The 27,428-nt window shown below is 37.1% G+C and overlaps 1 protein-coding gene across 3 annotated transcripts in view; it reads right to left on the bottom strand.

The window, feature by feature from the left end:
• LOC103502248 (signal peptide peptidase-like 5) overlaps nucleotides 1-25,556 on the bottom strand; it is a 49,463-nt gene extending 23,907 nt beyond the window's left edge. The window contains exons 1-5 of one of the 3 annotated variants that reach the window (XM_008466120.3): nucleotides 25,155-25,556; nucleotides 20,554-20,712; nucleotides 9,537-9,648; nucleotides 4,501-4,620; nucleotides 92-246 (exon numbers count right to left, since the gene is read on the bottom strand). In XM_008466120.3, the coding sequence (XP_008464342.2) occupies nucleotides 92-246; nucleotides 4,501-4,620; nucleotides 9,537-9,648; nucleotides 20,554-20,712; nucleotides 25,155-25,316 (708 nt within the window). In that variant the 5' untranslated portion in view covers nucleotides 25,317-25,556. Of the gene's footprint in view, nucleotides 1-91; nucleotides 247-4,500; nucleotides 4,621-9,536; nucleotides 9,649-20,553; nucleotides 20,713-21,197; nucleotides 21,391-25,154 lie in introns of those variants that run through there. The other 2 variants (XM_008466119.3, XM_051082583.1) reach the window with 2 other exon arrangements.
• Nucleotides 25,557-27,428: the final 1,872 nt, after the last annotated feature.

Raw genomic sequence — 27,428 nt, 5'->3', positions numbered from 1 at the left:
GATAAAACAGTGAGCAAATTTTCAAAAATGGCTTTGCACCTAAATGCATTGTTTTGTTCTCCCATTACAAAGTATTCTAAGTAGTGAGTACCTTTGGTGATAATTCATTATAGCGCTCCTCAGTCTGCACGGCAGTGATCTCTGACCAAAGTGTAGCACATGCAACTGTTCCAACAGCCATCATCCACAAAAACACAACAGAGAAGTCCACAACCGGACGTTTTGGAGCATATAATAGAAGTTTCACTGTAAGGATAAAGGTAATAGTTTCACGGTAAGGACAAAGGTAATTAGAACATAACACGTTATTAAAAAACAAAATTAATCAACAAAATTATTATTTGAATGTCAGGAAATGCAGATACGATTCCATTGACATCTCATTGTACAGTTCCATTGAAAGATCCATGTGGAGCTTCTTTTGGGAAGGGAATAATGGATTTAAGTTGAATCATCTAGTGAAATGGGAATTGATTACCAAATCCCAAGGAGATGGGGGTCTCGGGTTGAACAACCTGAAAATTAGAAACATGGCACTTATTGCCAAGTATCCATGGGAGTAGCTGACAGCCGAACAGGATTCTTTATGGTCTAAGGTAATTCGAAGTATCCATGGGAGTAGCCTCTTTAAATGGCACACAAGTGGCAAAGAAAATTCGAGTATAAGAAGCCATTGGATAAATATTTCTAGACAGTGGCATAAAGTAGAATCATTGGCAGTTTTTAAAGTTGGAAAGGGGAAAAAGGTAACTTCTCTCTCTTCTCTCTTCCCTCTCTCTTCTCTCTCCTCTCACCCTCTGCTTCCACCAGTTTTCTGCTTATCGAGGATTAATCTTCATTTGTTCTCTGTCTGCTGTCTTTCTGTTCTGTTTTTCATGTTTTGTATGGATAGATTATTAATTTTGGCCTTGTATTTGTGGCTTTTTTGTTATTCCTGTATTGGGAAAATAGCAGCCTAGAGTAAAGATTTTATTTCCGCTTCATGGATATGAGGAGGGCGCTAAGAAGGTATCAACCAAGTTGAGATGTCCGGATGTGCTTGCTGAAGAGGACAACATTATCTTCATATGGATTGTTGAATACTCCACTTCCTCTCTGTCTCTTAATTTCAGAAGATTGTTGAAGGAGATTTAAATATCAGATTTTCAACTAGTCCTAAGTTCTTTGGAGAGGACAACATTATCCTCATGTGGATAGTGGCTTTTGGAAGCCTATATAGTACAAAAACGCTTCAAAGAAAGCTGCCTAGTCAGTGTCTGTCCCCCTCAATCTGCTCTTTATGTCTCGCAGCAAGTGAGTCTTCACAACAAACTTTGACTGTCCTTAATCAGCTTCATGCTGGCACAGTTTATTTGCAGAATTTAACGACAGTTGGGCTTTTGGAAATTCTATTAAAGAAAATGTGCTGCAACTTCTCATAGGTCCTTCCTTAAAATCTGCTTCTAATTATATTTGGATCAATGCGATAAAAGCAATACTCTCGGAATTGTGGCTGGGGAACGAAATTAAAGAATTTTTCAGAGCAAAGCATTTCAATAGAGGAACTCAGTAAAAAATTCAGCTTCTACTGGTGCTCTTTCTCTAAGGAGTTCAAGCAATATTCAGTACAAGATATAAGCCTAAATTGGACGTCCTTCCTTCAGTTAGATGGCTAGTTTTCTATCTGTATTTCTCTTTTTGTAATTTTAATTGTAAGATTGGACTAGATTGTGGACATTATCTTTGTATCTTAGTTTGTTTTGAATATGATGAAGGTGTTAAGGGGATCAACCTAGTTGAGATATCCGGGTGGACCTCCTGATCTTAGGTTCCTTTGCTCATTGTATAATCCTCTTGTACTTTGAGCTTTTGTCTCTTTATTATATTAATAAAAGAGACTATTTCTTAAGAAAAAAAAAGATAATCCAATGTTGTTGATAAAAGAATCTGATCACTGGAAGCTAATGGGGTTTTTTCAGTGAAATCATTAACTAAGCATTTATCTCCAGCCTCTTCTATGGATCTACAACTAGAAAAATGCCTTTGGAAATCTAAAAGCCCAACGAGGGTGAGTATAACTCTATGAATTATGCTGTTTGGGAGTTTGAATTGTGCATCCATTATGCAAAGGAAATTGCTCGCTTATTATCTTTTGCCACAAGTATGCCAATTCTGCCTCAATTATCACGAGGAACTCCAGCACATTTTTTTTTAATGTGTTTATGCTGCCAGGCATTGGAGTAAACTCTTTTATACCTTTAATCTCAGTTGGGTCATTGATAAAGAGTGCAAGAATAATGTAACACAGATTCTAATTGGTTCGGTTTTGATGAAAACTGCTTCCTGGCTTCAGTGCATTGCTGTCAAAGGCAATTTTGATCGAATTCTGGTTCGAGAGAAATCAGCGAGTCTTCCAAATAAAGCCTCTTCTTGGTCTGACAGATACGAGTTGGCCCATCTGCATGCCTCTTCGTGGTGCTCCCTAAGTAACCAAATTAAAGACTTTTCTATGCAAGATATCTTACTAAACTGGCAGGCCTTCATTTTCCCTCCTTGTTGAAGCTTCAGAGTTGGCTCCCAGCCTTTGGTGCTCCTTATAGTTTTAGAAGTTTCTTTGTTTTCTTGTCTGCCTGTCTATTTAACTTCTTGTCTTGTAAGATTTGTTTCTTATGATCTTTTCAAGTTGTATTGGCTCATGTTAGTCCTGCACATGGACAACATTTATCTGTTTTGGATATGATGCGGGTGCTAAGGTAGTGCCAACTTAATTGAGATGCTTGGGTGCACCTTCTGATCCTTGGTTACTCATTGTATAATCCTCTTGTACTAAGAATTTTTGTCTCATTATTAATTTATTAATAAAAGAGTCTGTTCCTTCTCAAAAAATAAAAATCCCATTAAATGGAATCCCAAACAAATTTGTTAACCCTCAACAAATTTGTTATTTAAATTCTTATACGTGTTACCACCTTTCACTATGGCTTATGCCTTTCACGCCTCAAAGGCAAAAGCCCAGAGGCTTACGCCTCTATCAATAAAGATGTAAGCCTCCTTTCATCATGCATGGGTGTAAGCCTTGAGGCATTACAAGGCCAGGCGATTTTAGTAACCATGGTGTTTACTGTAGGATTTCTGGAGAAATTGTCTTTTTTTATAAGGTGGAGAAATTAGTCTTATTCTCTGAGGACCCAATAATTGGTAAATATAAAGCAAGAGAAGTCTCAACTAAGGCAACGAATTATAACACGAAAGAATAATGAAAAATACTATAAAAACAAACTAATAAAAAACAAATTTATTCATTTACTTGTGTTAGATTCTCTAGTAGTTCCTCAGTGTTTTCAAGGTGAAGGAAAAGAAGAAAGAAAAGTAGTAGTGATTCACTTCTCATGGTCTTTAATTCTCATGGTGTTTGGTCGCGTCCATAAGTAAACCTAAGGTATCTATCCATCACAAAAAAAAAAAAAAAAAAAAAAAAAAAATTTAAGAAAAGTAAACCTAGGGTAGATCCCAACTAATAGAAATCCTAGACATTACAATTAACAGATACCTGAACAGAATTCAATTAAATACCGCCTCCAATCATACTTCATACATCCATTCATACGACAATTTTAAGGTGTTATACAGGCAGACCCCTTCTTCCGTTCTTCCATGCATAATGGTGTCACCTATAGGTCACCTCACTCTCTCAGAGAAAATTCAAACATTCCAAGTACGAGCTTGGTACCCTCTTATTAAGCAGGATTCAAGTAATGACTTTGGTATATTAATATCTATCCATATTAACAAAAAAGGAACCATCTTTTAACTAAATGTTTAATCTTAAATATGAAATTACAACAAAGAAATAGCACATACACAGATTTCTTTTGACCAAATGATGATACTTGAGTTTGTTTTCTTTAACTCTCAGAAGTAATGTTTCAGCTCAATGGAAGCTTGCTACATCCCAAAGCCAGGTTACTTTGGATTAACACAGTTGTAGTTTTATGTTTTTATGTCTGAAATATTTTATTTCCCTTTTTGAGTTATGCGTTATTTCCTATTCTATACTTTTTCATTGTATAATATCTTGTATATGGGTCATTTTAAGAAATAGAGAATAATAATACTTTTCTTCCAAAACCACAAAAAACAATTCTATCATAACTTTGGTTCGGAAAGGAATCTAATGTATCTTCCATGAAAAACATCTACCAGGATTTCAACGTTTTGAATTAGATCATTTGAAGAAATCTACATGGTGTTCCAAATTATTTGAGGGTTTTCTATTCACGACCTTTGCCTTAATGCCTTTATTTCTCATGCTTAATTCTTGTTTTTGAAGTTTTTATGTTTCTTTTAAGTTTTCTTCACTGTTTCTCAGAGTTTGTATTTTTTGAGCAATGGTCTCTCTTCATTAATAGTTTGTTTCTTGTTGTTCTTCTTTTCTATAAATAAATAAATAAATAAAAAAGCACATGCACAGATCGGTTTTTTTACAGTGAACCTTGAAACTTCATAAATATAAAGACTCACCACTCTTTCCGTCAGTTATTAGTTTGTTAAGAGCATCTCCGCTGGACTTGGGAAGCATTACAACAGGAATTGAAATATTGAGAGCAGTGTCTTTTTCAGAGCAGACCATCTTGTAAAGATCTAAATAAACAGAAAAAAAAAGGTTTCCAAATTCATTATCAAAAATTAAGTTGATAAATCCATCAGAGCATATAGACCGTTAACTTTTTTATGGATTTGAACTACATTTTTGGATTATTCAACCACTTACCAAGTGTTTTCAAAGTGCAAGGTGCACCTTAAGGCGACAAAAAGGCATTGCCCGTGTGAAGAAAGGCACATTGAATAAAATAATAAATTAATATTATTTAAACCTATTATAGGTAAAGGAAAAAAATATTGATTCTTAAAATATGACAATATCGTCTAGGATACTTAATATTTAAGTAAAATTAGACTTAAACAGAAGGTCAGTAGACTTTTATTCTTATACCACCAGATAAAACTTTAATTAAAAAGTAACGCTACCAAGACATTGGTTAGAAAAAGAGAAATAAAGGTCATCTGTCAATCATGGAGGAGAGATAGTGCAGGCAGCATGCAACCCCTCTCCTTAGTGTCGTACTTCAAACATTAATAGCAAATGAAGGTGCATTTTCAGTTCAAACTTTTCATCTTCTTCTCTTTCCTCTTCTTTTCATAACCTTAGACTTTTTAACTTCTTCCTCTTATTTTCATTCAGACTTCTCATCTTCTACTTCTTCCTCTTAATCTTTCCCGACTCTTCTTATTTTTCTTCATTCTACTATTTTTCACTTTTCTTCCTCTTTTTCTTCTACTTCTCTTCTGTATCTCTTTCTTATTTTTCACTATTTTCTTTATCTTTCTAATCTTTTCTTCATATCATCATTTTCTTCTCCCAACTCCTCCATTTTTTAGTTGTTATAAAAAAAATAAAAAATAAAAAATTGAACATGAACAAATAGAGGGGCGCTCGCCTGCACAGATCGTGAAGGCGCAACAGGGCAATAAAAGGCGATGCCAGGTGAGCGCCTAGTAGAAGGAGCTCGCCCTGGCTGCCATCGAGGCGCAGTGACCCAAGGTCGCCTCACCTCTCGCCTTAGGTGCACCCCTTGGACGCCTTGAAAACATATTATAAACAAAGATAGAGTAAAAAACACTGCCAAACTACAGTTCTTTTTTTAATGAAATAAAAAACAAAGCTTTTATCGAATAAAAATGAAAGAACACACACATACAGCTCTTATTCATTAAGGTGACGGACATAATGCTTCTACTAGCATTAAAAAGATTTATCATAAGTGGATAACAACATGTGCAAAGTCTAGATAAAAGTAATATACAATAAAAAAAGTTCATACATTCAAGTTTAAAAATAAATTTTCATAATTTGAACATACTGCATAACTTAAAAATCTCTTCAAATTTTACACTGCAGTTCAGAAAGTTCGGTCCAAACAAGCAACTTATGTAATGATGCGAGAAACATCATTTTAAGGACTCTTTTTCAGTTTTTGTTAGTTTTATGGACTTGGTTTTGTCTGCAGCTTTTTATTGGTCCAAAAATAGGAACACTTTTAAACACTTTAGTCTTTCTTATTGGATAACAATTGCAAATTTTTTTTCGTAATCACCTAGAGGTGCTTATTTCATTTTATCAATGAGATGTTTCTTAACTAAGCAAAAAAACCCCACTAACAATGTAGAAGCAGGAAAGAAGAAAGGGTCTCCAAGCCTCAGGCCACAAGAAGCAAGCTAAAACTCTTCCTCGAGAAGACATTTATGAAAATGGAGGATTTGGAATCTCTAAAATCAGTGAGTTTTTTTTTTCTTTTTTGAAAACTTTGAGTTCTTTTTTGTGGCATGGAAACTACATTCTTTTATGAAAAATTATACGAGAGAAACACGAAATACTGAACCAGAGGAGGTTAAACAATTGAAATACCAGAAACGAAAATATTTGATAAAATAGAAACACTCAAAATGAATAGATCTTGTCCATGCAAGCCATGAACTTAACTACAAAAATAATCTCTAAAGTCTGGGTGGATAAGAATGTCTATACACATCAGATGGAGAGATGATCACATCACTGAGCAATAAACCAACTAAATCTAAGCAACTGGATGTAATAAAAGCTTGTAAAGCAGAGCATGACACATCATAGCTAGTGAAAATGACTAAACTTAGACGAACTTCCTCTATTTTTTACATTTTCATTTTTTTTAAATGCCGCAGAGCAAAAAAGATATGGGAAAGAACGTTTTTTTTTTTTGAAAAAAAGATACGCATCTCTTTATTAGATCGAAAATAAAAGACGGAGCTCTACGCACACGAGGAATATACAAAGAGCAATTAAAAAAACAAAGTTTTCCTAAACTACAAATTACTTTGAGCTATTTGAGATAGGAGTCCTTCGTGATCTTAGACAGATAAATGCCTTCAATACATATACTTGAGACCTTTGGAATGGGTACACCAGTCACGGTAGCTGGATATGTACCAGACAAATGATAGGAAATGTCTACGGACGCTGCATTGAAAACTTTGAGTTCTTCCCACGTTTAATTTTTGGGAAGTTACCTCAGGACATTACAATTGTAAACACTCTACGTACTGCCTTAAAATGGTGAAAATCCCCCCCCCCCCCCACCCCCTTCTGAAGATAACCCGGAACTCGTGGAGGTGTGTAGTTCCAAAGTCCAAGCCTCTGATTCATTCAACAGGTCAATAACTGATTCTTCTGCTCCAAAATTTTCAATTACTCATGTTTCACGAACTATACCACAAAGGTAACACAGAGGTAACATTATTACGAGGTTCCCCTTGTCATTCTGTTGTCTCCATCAAGAAGCAAGCAGATAAGAAGATAGGCTCACCCTTCAATGTTAGTAGTGAAGAGTCAGTGAGCTTGAGATGTCCTTCAGATCATGTCCTTCAGATCATAAGGTTGATGCGGCGATTGAAGGGATGGATTTAAACATTCAATCCAAAGCTGAGTGTTCCCCGCTGGATGACGCCCCTTGGTCCTCCCCGCTAAAATCCTTAGATTTTCCGAAGGATTTGTTGTCCATAATCAAAGCTTGTGGTATTATTCTAGTCTGAGCAAGTTGTTCCGTCACTACAATTTAGTTACCGTCACCAATGAAGGTAGTCTCTAGGAACACAAGGGACTCGAAGGTTCCATCCAAGCGCATTGCTCTCGAGAAGTTCCTTAAAGCATTTAATATGGATGCAGTAATGATCCAGGAATCTAAAATGAAAAGATTTAGTAATGCTTTTATACAGACATTGTGGAGCTCTATGGACATTGGCTAGGTTTTTGTGGAATAGGTAGGACTTTTTGGGGTTTGCTTACCATGTGAGATAGAAGCAGGATTTTCGACAGAGGAAACCATTAAAGGGAGGTTCTCTCTCTCAATCATTTGCTTCACAATCTGCAAAAAGTGTTGTTAGGTTACAAATGTAGTAGGAGCTATTATCCCTTGCAGCATGTTCGACTGAGGCTTGGTGTTTAGGAGAGGACTTTAATATCATTAGATGGACCCATGAACGCTTTCCTTCAGGCAGAAACACAAGAGGAATGAAGTTATTTTATAACTTCATTGAGGCGGTCTTTCTCATGTAGATTCCTTTACAAAACAACAGATTTACCTAGTCTAGAGAGGGTGGTACTGCTTCTCAATCCTTATTGGACAGAAAGGGTGACCAAAATGGAGGTTATTAGAATCTGGAAAATCGATCCGTCAGTTATTGAGGGGCCGGTTCTGTCAAAGAGACTGTGTTTAATATGGGAAAACATGTTTAAAGCACTGCCGGCAGAAATTTGGTTTGAGTGCAATTAGCCGTATCTTCCATGAAAAGGCAAGGGCTTGATCAGACGCCGTAGACAATGCAAAAAGGAATGCAGCAGCCTGGTGGTCTTTAAGTCAGAAATTTAAGGATTATTCCATTCAAGATCTATGTTTAAACTGTGTTGTCTTCCTCCAAGTTTTATGATTAATCTGGGTTGTCTTCCTCCAAGTTTTATGATTAATCTGCTGCTGAGCCTCTTGCACCTTCCACATCCCCAAGATATGCCAGTTTGCTGGTTTTGGAAAATCAGTCTTTTCTCTTTTTGGTTCATTGCCTGTATTGTTTTTTCTTCAGTTTTATTATTGACTATTTTGGCTATTTTGCACTGCTGCAATTGATGTACTTGGACTTTTTATGGTCTTTGGATTTTCTTTGGGATAAGTTGTTGGCACTATGGAAGTGTCAACCTAGTTGAAATGTACGGACGTGCCTCCCAATCCTTTCCTCTTCTCCCCCCACCCCATCCCTCTTTTTTGGCTTCTCTATTATTCTCACTGTATAATTCTCTTGTACTTTGCGTCTTACATTAACAAAGAAGCTTGTCTCCAATTACAGTCTTTGTACCCTAATTGGATGTCCTTTTTGTGTAATCCACATAAGGTGTCAGGTGTATTCCCTTCTTCAAGACCACTTGTTTTGTTTAAGCTAAATCTCTCTCTCACTCTTTGCATAGGACAATTATAAATACACAAGTGAAGTGGCTACTTTATTCACTATCCAACCTTTCACTGCCCAGGAGTCACTTGTAAAATACGCAACTGATTGAACGCCTTTCCTACCCACTGCCACCGCATTGTCTCTTTTACCCAAAACAAATATGCATACACAAATATATATGATTCCCCACACTTCTCAATTTTCCTTTTATTATATTTTTATTCCTTTTCTACTCATTTTTCTGTCTGGAGTTGGAATTAACTGAAAACGTCCTAATTCAAAGCATTCAAGAACTCAATTCAGCATATAACAGGATATCTAGATTGTTTTTCCTATGAAAATAAACTTAATCGAGAGCATACATGCACAAACTCTTGCATTTTCTAATATCTTGCTATCTGTTGGAAAATTTTCTAACATCTTCTAGATCCAAGACCCATTCTACCCTTAGTTAAATCTAGAGACTAAAATGTTAAATATGCTCCAAAGATAAAATTGTATAATTGTGGTAGTAAAGGGTCAACCTTCTTTGTCATTTATCACCAACAGGGCTGCAGCACCCCCAGCCTGTGCAATTTCTGCCTTAATTGTGAAGTCACATTCACCACGTATAGACAAGGCAATTGACCCAGATAGCTGCAGAGAGAAAAATGGTAAACTATAACCATTAGTAGCTCAGAAGGCAAAAAAGTGATCTGATATTAATTAAAGTTAGTGCAGTAAAACAGTTCATCTCAAAAAACTGAAAGGGCAAAAAGGTCAGATAAAATCAATTAACTAACCTCAACAACATATGAACTCCTGAAAATATATCCAACCACAGTAACAAGTTCAGTTTTAAATTGAAAAACAGAAATAAAGAATATCTTCCATGACCAGGAAACATGAGTAGTTATGGTTCCCAACTAGATAAGTCCATAGACCAGTTTAATTGCAATGGAAACCTTGAAACAATGGAAATGAATGTACAGGGTTTCTAAATGGGTTAAAAGTATCAAGATGACTTCCAACGATGCTTGAAAGTTATGCAACAGCACTAATTGACATCATCATGATTTCATAGGAGTATAGTAGTGTTGCTTTTTTTATACTAGTTAGAAGACATGTATGATGTACATGGCTCAAAGTGCTTTTTATTAATAAAGACACTTTCATTGGGAGGGAAGGACATTTCTTATCAGAAACAGCGATACAAAGGTTTGCTCTCTCCTCTCTCCTCTCTCCTCTTTCTCCTTTCTACGTCCATCCTCCTTCACCTTCCTTTCCTCCTTTTCCCGCCTTCCTCCTCCTCTGACCAGACACTCCAGCGGTCTCCAGCGATCGGGCCAGTCAGATCCAAGCACCTTTTTGATATTCTCAAAAATTAATTTTATCATGGAAGTCCACAGTTGTAAAGTTAATGGTTCTTATTTCTGCATTTGGTGAATTTGGTTCGAAAATGGTAAATTCATGGCGGAAGACGTGGAGTTTAAAAAGTCTATTTCTTTGGCAAAGCCTCACCTAGATTGGGTCGTGGAAATGTGATCGAAATGGATGTGTGCCACTTACTATTAGGCAGACCTTGGCAGCATGATACTCGAACCCTACATAAGGGGAGAGAAAATACCTATGAACTCCAATGGATGGGAAAGAAAATAATTCTACTCCCATTGCCAAAGAAAAATACAGAAGGTATAAGGCAGAAGAATAGGGGGCAGCTTTTCATCACAGTAAGTGGAAAGAAATTGTTGAGAGAAAGGGAACAAGATCTTTTGGGAAGATCTTTTGGGACCAGTAGTTGCTGAAAAATCCTATGAGAAAGATCATGAAATTATTGAGCCGAGACTAAAGAAATTGTTTGCAGAATTCTCTCATTTAAAAAAGGAGCCAGAAGGACTGCCACCACTTTGTGACATTCACCAACAAATTGATCTTATTCCAGGAGCATCATTGCCTAATCTAGCCCACTATAGGATGAGCCTAGAAGAATACCAAGTCTTGCATGATCATATTGAAGACTTGCTAAAGAAGGGTCATATCAAGTCAAGCCTAAGTCCATGCGTTGTACCTGCATTGTTCATACCAAAGAAGGATGGAAGTTGGAGGATGTGCGTGTACAGCAGGGCTATTAATCAAATTACTCTGAAATATCATTTTTCTATCCCTCGGATTGGAGACATATTGGACCAGCTAGGCAAGGCTACTGTCTTCTCAAAAATTGATTTAAAAAGCGGCTACCATCAAATAAGAATTAGACCAGGGGATGAATGGAAGATAGCATTCAAGACGAATGAAGGGTTATCTGAGTAGTTGGTAATGCCTTTTGGCTTATCCAATGCACCAAGTACCTTTATGAGATTGATGAATCAAGTGCTACACCCATTCTTAAACCAATTTATAGTGGTTTACTTTGACGATATCTGTTAGAATTAGTAGGGCTTTGCCCTTAGAGTATTTTTGGAAAGAATAATATATAAGATTTTATTTCTTAAATATTTCCTTTCTTACTCCTATTGTACTCTACTTATTCTCTCCCTTTGTACCTATTATATTCATAAAAAAATAATAAAAACTAAAGTATCGTGGTTTTTCTCCCAGTTCTCGGGTTTCCACATAAGTCTCGGGTTGTTGTTAATTGCTTTCAATATGATATTAGAGCAAAGCAATAACGAAACCCTAGAAAATAACCTAGGAGAAACCCATATCGAAACTGAACCCATCACTGCCACCGCCACCGCCGCCATGGAGAAACTGCTCCAGAACCTACAGAAACCGCCGATCTACCCAACGGGAGTGGTTTCGCAGCCGTACGCACCACCGTCTGACCAGAAGATGCCTCACGCGCCACTCCCGTCTGGCGCGTGGGCCCACGCGCCGTCGCCTTTTCAGCTCACAGCCCAGCCCATTCCCTTCTACGCGCCGTCGGATGTCCAACCATCAAACCCTTCCGGCCATCCGCATCCTCACGCGCTGCCTATGAGCTCCGGACAGCAACCCTCAACCGTAAATCTGTCAAATCTATACAGTAAGCATCCGTTGTACGTTGACTCTTTACAACAACCGTTGTTTTCTGGTAACGGAATTGATCAACCTCAAAACAAATCGGACATTGAAGCGGGCGAGTCTTCGATGCATTCCAAACCAACCGAGTTGCTGATGTATTCCAAGAACCCGGTAACTTCGTTCCCTAATTTACTGTCAAATTATATAACTGGCTCTTTGGGTTCGTCTACAGGGAATTTTTCAGGTGAAAAATTAAATGGGCAAAATTATTTTTCTTGGTCCCAATCAATAAAGATGTTCCTCGAAGGTCGCCACCAGTTCGGCTTCTTAATTGGAGAGATTGTACGTCCTCCACCAAGAGACGCCTTGGAACGACTCTGGAAAGGGGAGGACTCACTTATTCGGTTCATGCTGATTAATAGTATGGATCCACAGATCGGCAAGCCTCTACTATATGCAGCCACAGCAAAAGATTTGTGGGATACAACTTAGACCCTTTACTCGAAACGACAGAATGCCTCTTGGTTGTATACACTGCGAAAATAGGTCCATAATTGCAAACAAGGGACCCTGGACGTGACTACCTATTTTAACAAGCTCTCTCTCCTCTGGCAAGAGATGGATTTGTGCAGAGAAACAGTTTGGGACATACCAAATAACGGTACACAATATGCTAAACTTGAAGAAGTTGACCGTGTTTATGACTTCTTTGTAGGACTTAATCCCAAATTTGATATTGTTTGTGGTCGTATACTCGGACAAAGACATCTTCCCTCCCTAATGGAAGTTTGTTTTGAAGTTCGCCTAGAAGAGGATCGCACTAATGCCATGGGTGTACTGACTACCCCTACCATTGACTCCGCTACCTTTAGCACTCGGTCCTCAAATCATGACAATGACAAGAATAATGGAAAGTCAATTCCTGTGTGTAAGCACTACAAGAAACAATGGCACACCAAGGATTAGTGTTGGAAACTCCACGGTCGTCCCCCAGAAGGTAAGAAACGATCCTCCAACGAGAACAGAACTCAGGACGTGCCTACATTAGTGAGACTACCCCTACCAGCACTTCTCAATCTACTGATCATACTGCGAGCCAGACCAAGACTCCGACTCTGGGTGTCATTGCTCAGTCAGGTATGCCTCAGTCCCTCGGGCTTATTAGCGTTGATGGAAAGAATCCCTGGATCTTAGACTAGAGGGCTACAGATCACTTGACAGTTTCTTCGGAACACTTTATCTTGTATTCCCCGCGTACCGGTAATGAAAAAATCCGAATAGCCGATGGCTCTCTAGCTCCGATCACTGGCAAAGGACAAATAGTTCCCTTTGACGGTTTTGCTCTCCAGAATGTTTTGCATGTCCCTAAACTGTTTTACAATTTGTTATCTATAAGCAAGATCACTTGTGAGTTGCATTGTAAAGCTATCTTCTTACCTGAATCAGTTTATTTTCAGAACATGAGCTTGGGGAGGACGATTGGCACTGCTCGACATAGCAGGGGACTTTACATCCTTGATGATGATACCTCCTATAGTAGTTTGTCTAGGGTTGGTTTACTGTCATCCTACTTTAGCACTTTTGAACAAGACTGTATGTTGTGAATTTTTGACTGAGCCACCCAAATTTTACATATATGCAATATTTATTTCCCCACCTTTTTCTAAACTTGATGTCTCTTCTCTATCTTGTGATGTGTGTATCCGGGCTAAACAACATCGGGTCTCTTTTCCCTCACAACCATATAAACCTACACAACCGTTTACCCTCATCCATAGTGACATTTGGGGTCCTTCCAAGGTCACCACCTCATTGGGAAAGTGGTGGTTTGTAACTTTCATCAATGACCATACCCGTCTTACCTGGGTCTACCTTATCACAGATAAATCCGAGGTTTCATCCATTTCCCAAAACTTCTATCATACTATTGAAACACAATTTCATACAAAAATTGCAATTCTTCGAAGTGATAATGGTCGAGAATTACAAAACCATAACCTTAGTGAATTTCTAGTCTCCAAGGGGATTGTTCACCAAACCTCATGTGCCTACACTCCTCAACAAAATGGAGTAGCCGAACGAAAAAATCGTCACCTTGTGGAAGTAGCTCGTTCCCTTATACTTTCCACTTCTCTTCCATCATACCTGTGGGGAGATGCTATTCTTACAGCCGCTCACTTAATCAATCGAATTCCTTCTTGTATCCTCCACCTTCAGACTCCCTTAGATTGTCTTAAGGAGTCTTACCCCTTTACTCGCCTTGTGTCTGAGGTTCCTCTTCGTGTGTTTGGGTGTATCGATTATGTCCATAATTTTGGCCCTAATCAGACCAAATTTATCTCTTGGGCTCAGGCTTGTGTGTTTGTTGGATATCCCCTTCACCAACGCGGGTATAAATGTTTTCACCCGCCGTCTAGAAAATACTTTGTCACTATGGATGTTACTTTCTGTGAGAACCGACCCTACTTTCCTGTTAGCCATCATCTTCAAGGGGAGAGTGTGAGTGAAGAGTCTAACACCACCTTTGAATTTATTGAACCTACTCCTAGTATTGTATCTGACGTTGATCCTCATCCCATAATCTTACCCAAAAACCAAGTTCCCTGGAAAACATATTACAGGAGGAATCTCAGAAAGGAAGTCGAGTCCCCTACTAGTCGACCGTCGGCTTCAGTCCAAGACTTCGAACTTCCTCGAGACCAAGGTATGGAAAACCCTACAGAACCGTGTACTAATAATACGATGAGTGAGAATGACAGGTCTGATGTTGCTGTTTTTGAAAATATGGAAGAAAAGAACCGTGGTGATGAGACTGAGGTTAGAATAAAAATCAGTAATGATGAAGCAGAACAGGGTCATACAAGGAAACTTGATGAATATGATCTCTCTCTTGACATTCTCATTGCTTTGAGAAAAGGTACCAGATCCTGCACTAAACATCCAATTTGCAACTATGTTTCCTATGATAATCTCTCTCCACAGTTTAGAGCGTTTGCAGCAAACCTTGACTCTACCATAATACCAAAAAATATCTACATTGCTCTAGAGTATCCTGAATGGAAAAATGTTGTTATGGAAGAGATGAAGGCTTTTGAAAAGAATAAAACTTGGGAGATCTGTGCTCTACCCAAGGGACATAAAACTGTAGGATGCAAATGGGTGTTCTCTCTCAAATACAAAGCAGATGGTACGCTTGGTAGACACAAGGCAAGGTTAGTTGCAAAGGAATTTACTCAGACCTATGGTATTGACTATTCAGAAACCTTTTCTCCAGTTGCTAAGTTGAATACTGTTAGAGTCCTACTATCTTTTGCTGTGAACAAAGATTGGCCTTTATACCAGTTGGATGTTAAAAATGCTTTTTTGAATGGAGACCTTGTGGAGGAAGTCTACATGAGCCCCCGCCAAGATTTGAAGTCCAATTTGGTCAGCAGGTGTGTAAACTCCAGAAATCCCTATATGGTCTGAAACAATCTCCGAGAGCATGGTTTGATAGATTCACTACCTTCGTCAAGTCCCAAGGGTACAGTCAAGGGCACTCTGACCATACTTTATTTACAAAGGTTTCCAAGACAGGGAAGATTGCTATTCTAATAGTTTATGTGGATGACATTGTTTTGACTGGAGATGATCAAACAAAAATCAATCAACTAAAACAGAGAATGGGTGATGAATTTGAAATCAAGGATTTGGGAAATCTGAAGTATTTCCTTGGAATGGAGGTGGTCAGATCTAAAGAAGGTATCTACGTGTCTCAGAGAAAATACACCCTTGATCTGCTAACCAAGACAGACATGTTGGGATGTCGTCCTACTGATACTCCCATTGAATTCAACTGTAAACTAGGAAACTCTGATGATCAAGTTCCAATTGATAAAAAATAATATCAGCGCCTTGTAGGTAAATTAATTTACATATCTCATACTCGTCCTGATATTTCCTTTGCTGTGAGTGTTGTCAGGCAGTTTATGCAGGCTCCCTATGAGAAACATATGGAAGTTGTTAACAGAATCCTGAGATACTTGAAAAATACACCTGGTAAAGGGTTGATGTTTAGAAAAACAAATAGAAAGACCATTGAGGCATATACTGACTCGGATTAGGCAGGATCTATTATTAACAGAAAGTCTACCTCCGGGTATTGTACCTTTGTTTGGGGCAATCTTATAACTTGGAGAAGTAAGAAGCAAAGTGTTGTGGCCAGGAGCAGTGATGAGGCTGAATACAGAGCTATGCGTCTGGGAATAGGTGAGGAAATTTGGCTCCAGAAAGTCTCATCAGATCTTCATCAGGAATGTGAGACACCATTGAAGCTTTTTTGTGATAATAAAGCCGCTATTAGTATTGCTAACAACCCAATTCAACATGATAGAACTAAACATGTTGAAATTGATCGGCATTTCATCAAAGAAGACTTGACAATTGAAGCATATGCATTTCGTACATTCCTTCAAGCCAACAAGTTGCTGATGTTCTCACCAAGGGGCTTCTCAGACCACACTTCGACCTTTGTGTTAGCAAGTTGGGACTTTTCCTTCAAGACTCATTGATATTTACGTCCCAACTTGAGGGGAAGTGTTAGAATTAGTAGGGCTTTGCCCTTAGAGTATTTTTGAAAAGAATAATATATAAGATTTTATTTCCTAAATATTTCCTAGATCTTTTCCTTTCTTACTCCTATTGTACTCTATTTATTCTCTCTCTTTGTACCTATTGTATTCATAAGAAAAATAATAAAAACTAAAGTATCGTGGTTTTTCTCCCGGTTATCGGGTTTCCACGTAAGTCTCGGGTTGTTGTTAATTGCTTTCAATAATATCCTTGTATATAACAATAGCAATGAAGATCATATTCTACACTTAAGGAAACTGTTTCAAGTCTTAACTGAAACAGAGTTATATATTAATCCAAAGAAGTGTACATTTCTCCCCAAAGAAATTGTCTTTCTTGGGTTTTTGATCAAAGAAGGGAAGATAGGCATGGAACCTAAAAAGATGAAGTCATACAATCTTGGCCAACACCAACCTCCATCAAAGAAGTACAAACTTTTCTTGGCTTGGCATCTTTTTTACAGAAGATTCATCAGAAATTTTAGCTCAATAGTGGCCCCTTTAGCTGACTATTTAAAGAAAGGAAACTTCTAGTGGGAACAAGTACAGTAGCAGAGTTTTCGAAGAGATTAAAAGAAGACTAACTTCTAGTCTTATACTACAATTGCCAGATTTCGCATCACCATTTGAAGTGGTTGTTGATGCTTGCGGAACTGAAATTGGAGTTGTATTATCCCAACAAAACCACCCAACTGAGTGCATCAAGGCAGTCTTGGAGCACATACGAACAAGAGCTTTATGCCCTTATTCGAGCACTCAAACAGTGGGAACACTATCTCCTATGTAAGGAATTTATACTCCTAACAGATCACTTCTCTTTAAAATATTTCCGGTCACAAAAGATCATCAGCTGGATGCACGCACGATGGATCTCCTTGCTACAGAGATTTGACTTTGTCATCAGGCATCAAAGTGGTAAAGAGAATAAAGTGGCAGATGCCCTATCTAGAAAAAGTTCCTTACTCAGTATCCATGGAAATATGGTTTAAATGCAGCAACTATATCAAGGCCGAAAACTTTCATATAATGGAAGGTTTTTTGTTCAAAAGAGATTAGTTGTGTATCCCAACACATCACTTCGAGAAGCCCTACTAAAATAAGCTCATTCAAGAGGGTTGACTGGACACTTCGGGCAAGATAAAACCTTTGAAATAATCTCTAAGATGTACTATTAGTCTTAGCTAAGAAGGGACTGCAACAACTTTGTAAAGAGATGCCCTGGCTCAAGTACAAATGCAGGCCTATACTCACCACTACCCACCCCAACTTCCATTTGGGAAGATTTATCAATTGATTTCAGGCTTGGACTACCCAAAACTCAAAAACAATATGACTCAGTCATGGTTGTGGTCAACAGATTTAGCAAGATGACACACTTTGTAGCCTGCAAAAAGACAAACGACGCCATCTACATAGCTAATCTCTTCTTTAGAGAGATAATTCGACTACTTGGAGTACCAAAGACCATTGTTTCTAATCAGGATGTCAAATTTCTAAGCCACTTTTGGAGGACACTATGGAAAAAGCTTGACACAACCTTAAAATATAGCACAACAGCACATCCCCAAACAGATGGCCAAACAGAACCCTAGGCAACTTGATACATTGTCTCAGTGGATCTAGTAAACCGAAGCAATGGGACTTAGCTCTTGCTCAAGCAGAATTCGCCTTCAATAACTTGAAAAATAGATCTACCGGGAAATGTCCATTCGAGGTTGTATATACTAAGCAACCAAGGCTCACTTTTGATCTAGCATCACTTCCTACAATCGTGGACACTAACACAGAAGCAGAAAACATGATAGAGAAAATTGAAAGCCCTACGTAAAGAAGTCCACAATCACATGAAAGAAACAACTCAATCCTACAAAAAAGCAGCAGACAAGAAGAGGAGATAAGCTGCCTTTACTGAAGGAGATTTGGTAATGATTCATCTCTGAAAAAATCAATTTACAACCGGTACATATAATAAACTGAAGGACAGACATTTAGGGTCATTCCGTATCCCAAGAAGTTTGGAGACAACGCCTACAAAGTAGAACTACCAGCTGACTTGCACATTCATCTAGTTTTCAGTGTGGCAGACCTAAAACAGTACTATGCTCCGGATGATTTCAACCTAGCCAGCTAAGTCACTCGGGTCGAGTTCTATCCTACGAGAGTGGAATGATGTAATAAGATAGTTATAGCAGTTAGTCTGTTATTAGTTATCCTAACCCCAACTACCTAACCAATTGTAACAAACTGATTGTAACTACCCACTATAATTCATCAATAAATAACCATTCTCTAGCCAAGAAAAAGCAGAGAATTCATTTTTGAGAAATTACCAACTTTGATTCACATCACAATCTCATCTTGCTTTTGGAAGAAGCATTCAACTGGAGAATTGAGGAGTTCATCAATGGCATCCCAAGTCCATCGGCGTTGATCACCGGAAAGTGATAGAGTTCTATTGGCTTCCACGTCTTCAATGATACAGCTTTTAGTTTACTTCCAAATGCAATAGTGAGATTGGTTGATTTTGCTACCAAAAACCTCTATTATGAGAGATTTGGAAGTGGCCGAAGGAGACTGGCTGCTGGGGAGGAAGGAGGAGGAGAGAGGGCAGAGAACTTACCTTTCTCCGTTATTGCTCATTGTTGATGGCAAGTATTTTATCAATGCTTGTATAAGTTTTAGCTCATTTGGTCAACAATGAGAACTGTATCATGCAACACGAGAGGTTTAAAGGATGCAAACAAAAGATTGGCCTTGAGAAGATTTCAGAAAAAGCATAACTCAGATGTGGTCCTCATTCTAGAATCCAAGAAAGAGGAGTTTGGCATTAGCTTTATCAAGTCGTATGGCATTCCAAAGATATAGGGTGGGACTTTTGGAATCCCAGAACACTTCGGGTAGAATTTTAACTTCGTGGGACATGAGCAAATTGATGGTTATTGAAACATTGAAAAGTGATTATTCATTATCAGTTAAATGCATCACAATTTGTAAAAAGACTTTACTGGATTACGAACATTTATGGCCCGAATGACAAGAAAAGAAAATTTATTTGGCCCGAGATCCTTTCCTTGCCGAATTATTGTAATGGGGCATGGTGCGTAGGAGATGACTTCAACATCACAAGATGGGCACATGAACGTTTTTCCTTGTGGAAGAACCACTAAATGCATGAGGAATTATAATAATGTTATTGATTGAGCTAAACTCTTGGAGGCTCCTCTTAGCAATTAGAGGTTCACTTGGTCAAGGGAAGACTCTTCTTTAGCAAGACCTCTAATTGACTGTTTTTTCATCAATATGGCTTGGGATGAGGATTTTGAAAATACGAGAGTTAATAGACCAGCAAGACTGTTTTCTTATCATTTTCCTCTTCTTCTTGAAGCTGGATCTTTCAAATGGGGGCCTTCCCCTTTTAGATTTTGCAACAGTTGGATGCTCAACAAAGAATGCATCAAAGCCATTGAAAGCACCTGAAAGAATAGCCATTCTGTTGGTTGGGCCGGTTTTTTTCTCAGCATTAAATTGAAAAGGGTGAAGGATGCTGTGAAAGAGTGGTTTGCTGTATTTCAAAAGAACCAGAGTAGGAAGGAGGATGATCTGATTAGAGATCAATGAAAGAAGGGATGCATTGGCTGAATCAGCTCCTTTTTTGGATGTTGAACAAGATGTTAGATTCTCATTAAGAGTCGTCTTATCTAAAACCCTCATTTTCTCTCTATCACACTCTCTAAACCCCTTCAAATGGAGAATTTAAATGTTCGATTTTAATTAAAATATATCTTCATGGTTATGAGACAGCAAGACTAATGGCAATTGTATGCAGTGCGTGATAAGATGATTTTAATCAATCTAAACTGATGGAAAGTATAATCACATGTGTCAAATATCATCACTTAAGCTAACGGTCAAATTAGCAACCATAGCAGCAGGAATAGTTAATCATTACCTTTGAAGAAGAACTAGAACAGCCATTTGTAGGATTCATATAAACAGCTGGCAATTTGAGATCATCTTCAGCCTGAGAAGGCACTAAAGTCCCAAATCTTGCACTTAAACCCACAAAGATTTCATCTTCAGCATCATTAACCCAGCTCTTAACTTTGACCTGAAGAATGCGCAACAAATAGACAATATTAGGTTCTTATATGCTCAAAGGGAAATCAATATCACAACAATGCTTAGCCTCCAGAAGTGCAAATACATGGGCCTTAGAAAAACATCACAGAAATGTGGCACTCTTGTCAATCTTGTCTTATAGCATAGTTTTTTTAAATAAGAGAATGCGTCCATCATGAGAAGCAAATAAAACCTTTTCATGAAAAAAAATACATGACATACAAGGAGCTCCAGCTGTAAAGGAATGAAAACCAAAAAGTAACGCTTATTTTCTTTATTCTCTTTTTTATTATTTTTTATGAATCAAACTGCTTTCATTGAGAAAAAATGAAAGAATACAAGGGCATACAAAAAAGAAAAGCCCACCTACTAGAAGGGGGACCAACTAAGTAAAATGTTGTCAATAGAGTAATTACAAAAGTGCTTCGAAACAAAAGCCCAAAAGGAAACATGAAATCTAGTCAAATACCACACCTTGCTATGCTCCCGCATCCTACTTCTAAAAACCCACTTCTTCCTCACTCCAAAGTCCCAAAAAATAGCACAAACCCCAGCCATCCATAAAAAACCTTTTATCTTTGAAAGGCAAATGGAAGAGGAACTCCTCAATCGTTGTTTTGACACTCCTTGGTGCCAACAAAACTAACACCGAACTCCTGCAGGAAAGAGCTCCAAACAGAAATCTCATAACAACAGTCTCAAAAAAGATGATCAAGATCTTCCTATGCCTTCCGAGAAAGAATGCAACAAAAAGGCCCTATAAGTGAAGTCCTCTCCCTAACAAGCCTATCCATAGTGTTTACAACAATGCAAGACTTGTCAAATAAAGAACCTAATTTTCTTAGGAACCTTGGTCCTCCATACCACATCAAAAACCAACTCCATATGAGGGAAGGGATCAATCCAAAGGCTAAACAATGATTTACACATGAAACCCCTACTAAGATTAGGAGACCAAAAACGTATATCCCGACTCCCCTCCTAAAGTCTCACCCCTCGAGCAAAGAAAGAAGAGAGGCCACTTTCGTCGCTTCTCTATTGGTCAAATTACGACGAAAACCAAAGGAAAAAGACACGAGATTCTCCAAGCTAACCAGACAATCCGAGACTGTACAATTTTTAACGATGATAAGTGATAAAGATGAGGAAATAAAGAGCAAAGAAGTAACACAAAAAGTAATGTTTATGCCACAATAAAATTAAACATTACAGTTAAGAGAGAATTAAACACAAATTCTTCTTTCATTTTTGATAAAAGCAACAACTTTCATTGAGAATTAAACATAAAAGTTGAAAGAGAGGCGCGAACATACATCCAGATTCAATCCTCCTCTCGTGACCTACTTTAACCATAAATAAACACCTAATCTCTTCAAACCATATGTTCAAGGAACTTTCCCTTTACACTGAAAAATGGATGAATAATACTTTCTTCTATCACGCAACCCAAAGATTCGAAATATTCACTAATACGTTTTTCCAAATGAAAGTACAAGTCAATCTTGCCACAGGAGTGTGGATCTTCTCCACAATCCCAGAATGTTACAACCAACAAGCGTTAAGCCAAGCAATTTGACCAATAAAAACCCATTATGATGTAGTAGGAATAGAATATTATGGCCAAATTCTTAATCTATTAGGATTAGGATTAGTTTCTTTTATTTATTAGGAATAGGATTAGTTCCTTTTATTAATTAGAATTCAGGATTAATTTCTTTTATTAATTAGGATTATGATTAGTTAGCTATAAATAGTTTTCTTGTATTCACAACTTTTAAACATCAATAAAATTCTCACATCTAAATTACATCAAATTGGTGTCAGAGCAACCGTCTGGGCCAACGAAGATTGCTACCGGTGGAAGACCAGAAAACTCACAAGAGCGGGACCACATAGTTTTTCGGACTCCAAGATTCCAAGAACCCATCCAAGTTCAAGACTGAATTTTTTTCATTCAAAAGAGAATGTGATAGACCAATTCAAGCAAGAAGGATATATTAATAATATATCATAACCAAGTTCAAGAAGAAAAACAAGAAGATAAAATCCACATACCTTCATTCAGTGGCAATTCGGACTTAGAAACTTTCCTAGATTGGATAAAGAATGTTGAGAACTTTTTCAATTATATGAACACACCATAAGTTAAAAAGTAAAATTAATTGTCTGTAAGTTGAAATCAAGGGCGTTGGTTTGGTGGAATCAAATTCAGTTGAATACAAAGTTGATGGGCAAAAGACCAATAAGAAATTGGCAACGAATGTTGAAGATGATGAAAATGAGATGCTCACCACCAGATTATGAACAAATGTTTTATCAACAAAATCAGAAAAATATGTGAAAGAATCAGATTGTGGCCAACTATAATGAGAGAATAGAAAAAAGGCTACAAAAACAGAGAAAAACAACATGGGAAAAACCTTTCAACGATTATCCAAAAAGAAAGATGCTAGAAAGCCATCTCAATTTGACAGCACTTTAGGGACAAAAAATGAAGAAGATGACCTAAATAAAAAAGGTAAAATGTGCGAGAAAGAGCTCACTTTGGAAGAAGAAAAAGATAAAGAAAAAGAAAACGAAGCTATTTTCAAAATGGAGAGAGCGCGACCTAATTTGGAGGAAAAATCAAGAAACCCATGCAAAATTACGTTTGGGTGCTTAGGTGAAATTGTCGACAAGGCAAAGGTGACTGAAAATAAACACCCGACAAAAAAAGAAGAAGAAAATTGCTTGGTTGACGAAGGAAAGAATCGGAAGACAGCTGACAACCCATTCACAATCGTTCACAAGATAAAAGAAGACAAAGCAGCAGTGCGAGATGAACAACTTCGTGAAACATTTTTATTTTTTGGAAACGGAGACAAAAAATTCTTTATGAATAAGAACTCAAAGTACAAGAGATTGATACAAAGAGAGCAATAAAGAAGTAGTAATCAAGGGAGTCCTATAGGGATCAGGAAGCACCCGGACATCTCAACTAGGTTGACACCCCATTAGCGCCAAGCATCATATTCCGAATACAAACATAAACGAACCAACAAAGAAACAATAACAAAACCATTCAGCTTGTTATAAAGGTCCAGAAAACAATATGGAACCGGAAAAAACAGCAAAAAACAAATGGGGAGGCAAAAAAAAAACAATCTCAAAATTAAAGACTAAAACAGGGGCAATCCTTCAATGAAACTTGTTCCCAAATTTTCCTTCCTGATCCATCCCCAAAGGCACATTCCCATACCCACTTCCACAATTATTTTCACAATTCATCCAATTTTCCTTCTCTTTTATTAATTAGGATTAAGGATTAGTTTCTTTTATTAATTAGGATTAGGATTAGTTTGTTATAAATAGAGTATTTGTCTTCTTGTATTCACAACTTTTAAACATTAATAAAATTCTCTTTTGAGTTGCATCACAAACCCATTACAATATCCTTCTGAACCTTCTCACAACAACTTTTGGGTACAAGAAAGCTCGCATCCATTCAGCCATTTTAGAGAGACGCGGGGCCACACCGATGACCCATTTTGGTAAAGTTCAATCGGCATGGGTTAAGCTCATGCATCTACCTATCTCTTCCACCATCCTTGATTTTCTCCAAGAAGTCGGCCAGCCAAACTCCAGCCACTCAACCCTTAAACTATCCAATAAATGTATGCTATCCTTTCCCACCCAAAATCCACCAAGAGTATGCTGATTATGTTAGTATGGCTCCTTAAGAATTAAAAATTGGCCAAGACTCTTCCTTGTCGGAGAAAAAGAAAGTCCTTACTAGTTCGAAGTAAGAGTTTGAACCAAGACCTTAGAAATGATTTTCTTTACCCCTCGTAATCAGACTAATGGACTTGAAATGCTAGGCTTTCATCACCTTTTCTCCCCAGGAATAAGCAAACATAGATTTTATTTAAGGAGGTGTTGAGAAACCCTCTCATAAAATTCACAAAAGACCTTCAAGAAGTCATCCTAGCAGAAGGCACTAGTGAAACCGCTTGGACATGGAGTTTCATTCCTTTCAAACCCAAAAATCACCCTCCTAATATCTTTCAAGTAGAAAGGAGATTCCAAAGCATATTGATCCAAACCACTTTTGCGCGAATCGGTATTGAAAAGTACTGTGAAGATCACAATCAAACAAAAAAAAACAAGCGAGAGCAATTACTTGGAATCCATTTGTAGTCCTGAAAATAAACGCGAATGAAACTCAAGACAGTAATCTCAATCACATAAGATAACCTTATTTCGCTGTTCATGGTTTAAGTTAAATCCTTTGAGAAATTATGGGCAAGTCCTCACAACATGATCATCTATCCCAAAATTGGATCGACCCAAAATAAAGGAAAACAAAAATGGAGTAAATCCAATGCGAAGTAAAACAATCAAACCGGAAGAAAAGCAAATATGAAATATGACAATTACAATAACAAAAAATACCAATTCGAAGGGATTGTTGCAATTTCCGGACTTGGGAGCGGAATCGTCATCGAGAGAGACATCGTCGGCAAAAACAGAGGAGATGCGTAAGAGAAAAATGAGAAAGAGGAGTGATAAGAGAGGGATGATTGAAGGTGTCGTCGGAGAAGAAGAGAACGCCATGTAAGCCCCCGGATTCCCTCAGATTCAGATGGACGAAATGGATGAACGAACGAATGGGAAGGGGAGGGAACGAGGGAAGAGTGCAACGGAGAGCTTTTATTCTTCCCCTGGATCTTTTACCCGCCGAAGATGAAATGACGTCATAAGTGGTTCAATATATATGCGGGACCCACATCCCTTCGTCTTTTTATTCTTGAATGGTTTTGAGGGACTTTTTGAACGTTTACGGTGGAGGATACTCGCTAGATATGCAAGTCCAAATAAAATTAACGTAAATATAAAATATAGTGAAACAAGTTGAGTACTTAGAAGATTGAAATTTTGAAAACGTCAAATGATGTCTTTTCCAAGAAAAAATGATTTTTTTTTATGAGTTTAAATTTCGTTAATTTAAAATATATAACAAAATGTCAAAATATTTACGGCCCAGGTAACAAAATCAAAAAATATTTTCCAAAGTTCCAGATTTGCCCTTTAACAATGTTGTCCATTCTTTTACTCTTTTTCTTCCTCTTTTTTAGGATTTATTCATCTCCTCCTCGTATTATTAATTTCTTCATACTATTACTTCTTCATTTTACAATATTATGGTTATTTAGGTAAATATTTATCAATTTATTCATTTCCTCTTCTAGAAGTCCTATATTCTTCTTCATTTCCCATCTTTTATTCTTCTTCTTCTTGGTACAAGATCAAATCGTTTGTAGAACGATAGCAGATCATTTAGACTTGGTACAAGGGTACAAGATCGTTTAGACTTGCTATGAGATCATTTAGACTAACTATAGGATCGTTTAAACTTTCTATAAGGTCGTTTAGACCAGGTAGAATATTACAAGATCGTTTAGACTTAGTATAAGGGTACAAGATCGCTTAGACTTGCTACGAGATTGTTGCTAAGGGATTGTTGCTAAGAGATCGTTACTAAGAGTTCATTTAGACTGGGTACGAGATCATTTTTTCACTTAGTGAACTTGTGGGTTTTTCTTTTTTAAAAATTGTTCTATACTGTATAAATATTTTCGCACTTTGTTTTATTTTTGAAAAAAAAACCCTTTAAATTTAGCATTTATAATAAGAAAATAGAAAGATAAAAGGAAATTATTATGAATAACATAAAAAATAAAAATATTTATATTATAGCAAAATTTTCAAATTGGCAATAAAGAGTTGAATGAATTTTGCAGTATTTTGTAAATAATTATAATATTTTGCTATTTTTTAAAATATCCTTTAAATTAAAAGTATGTATCCATCTTAATTATAAGAAAAAGTAGATAAATTAGATAAAATGTGAATGTCTACTCAGACAAAATTGTTAACAAAATACAAAAGAAAAGTAAGAGACATACTTCAAAAGAAATTGTATAGGTTGTTTACAAAATCAAGGGATAAAGAGATCAGATAAACTAAAATGAGAAGATAAAAAAATCACACAAACGTAGAAAACTCATGCTTCAAGGAGCTACAAAAAACATACAATGAAACAAAAAAATAGAGAAAAAAACAAAAACAAACATTCAAAAAGTTCAAGTGATGTAAAAACGATGCACAACCGGAATACGGAAACCGAGAAGATATAATATTAAAATAATAAAATATAATATATAAATATATAAATAAGAAAGTTAAGAAATTTAAAATCTCATAATTTTCCACTTTCTCCAAGTAATTTGGAAAAATCCTCCAATATTGGTGTGTCTTTACAAATCCACCAAAACCTTGTATTTATAGGAAAAGTGGCAGGTATGTTGTCGATTACTTAGCCACTAAGAGTGTATAGATACTTGACACATGGATGAACGAAGTGCCTTTATTTGGACACTAAGTGCCTATAAGACTAACACACATGGCTTCAATAGATAATGGGCATCTATATATTTATCTAATATTTATAGTACTCCCTCTTAGATGCCCATTACACATATGAAACATACCTCGTCAAAACCTTATTAGGGAAAAGCCCAATGAGAAAAAATCCTAGTGAAGGAAAAATAGTACATATTTCATATATACTTGCAATAAATAAAATTTATTCCGCCCATGGACACACTACAAGAAATCGAAGGTATCCTAAAGTATTTTATCCCGTCGGAATAAGAAATGTTGGGT

The sequence above is a fragment of the Cucumis melo genome, chromosome 3 (assembly GCF_025177605.1).
Source record: "Cucumis melo cultivar AY chromosome 3, USDA_Cmelo_AY_1.0, whole genome shotgun sequence".
Lineage (NCBI taxonomy): Eukaryota > Viridiplantae > Streptophyta > Magnoliopsida > Cucurbitales > Cucurbitaceae > Cucumis > Cucumis melo.
The sequence above is the reverse complement of the archived record's forward strand: the minus strand, read 5'-3'. Positions and strand labels throughout refer to the sequence as shown.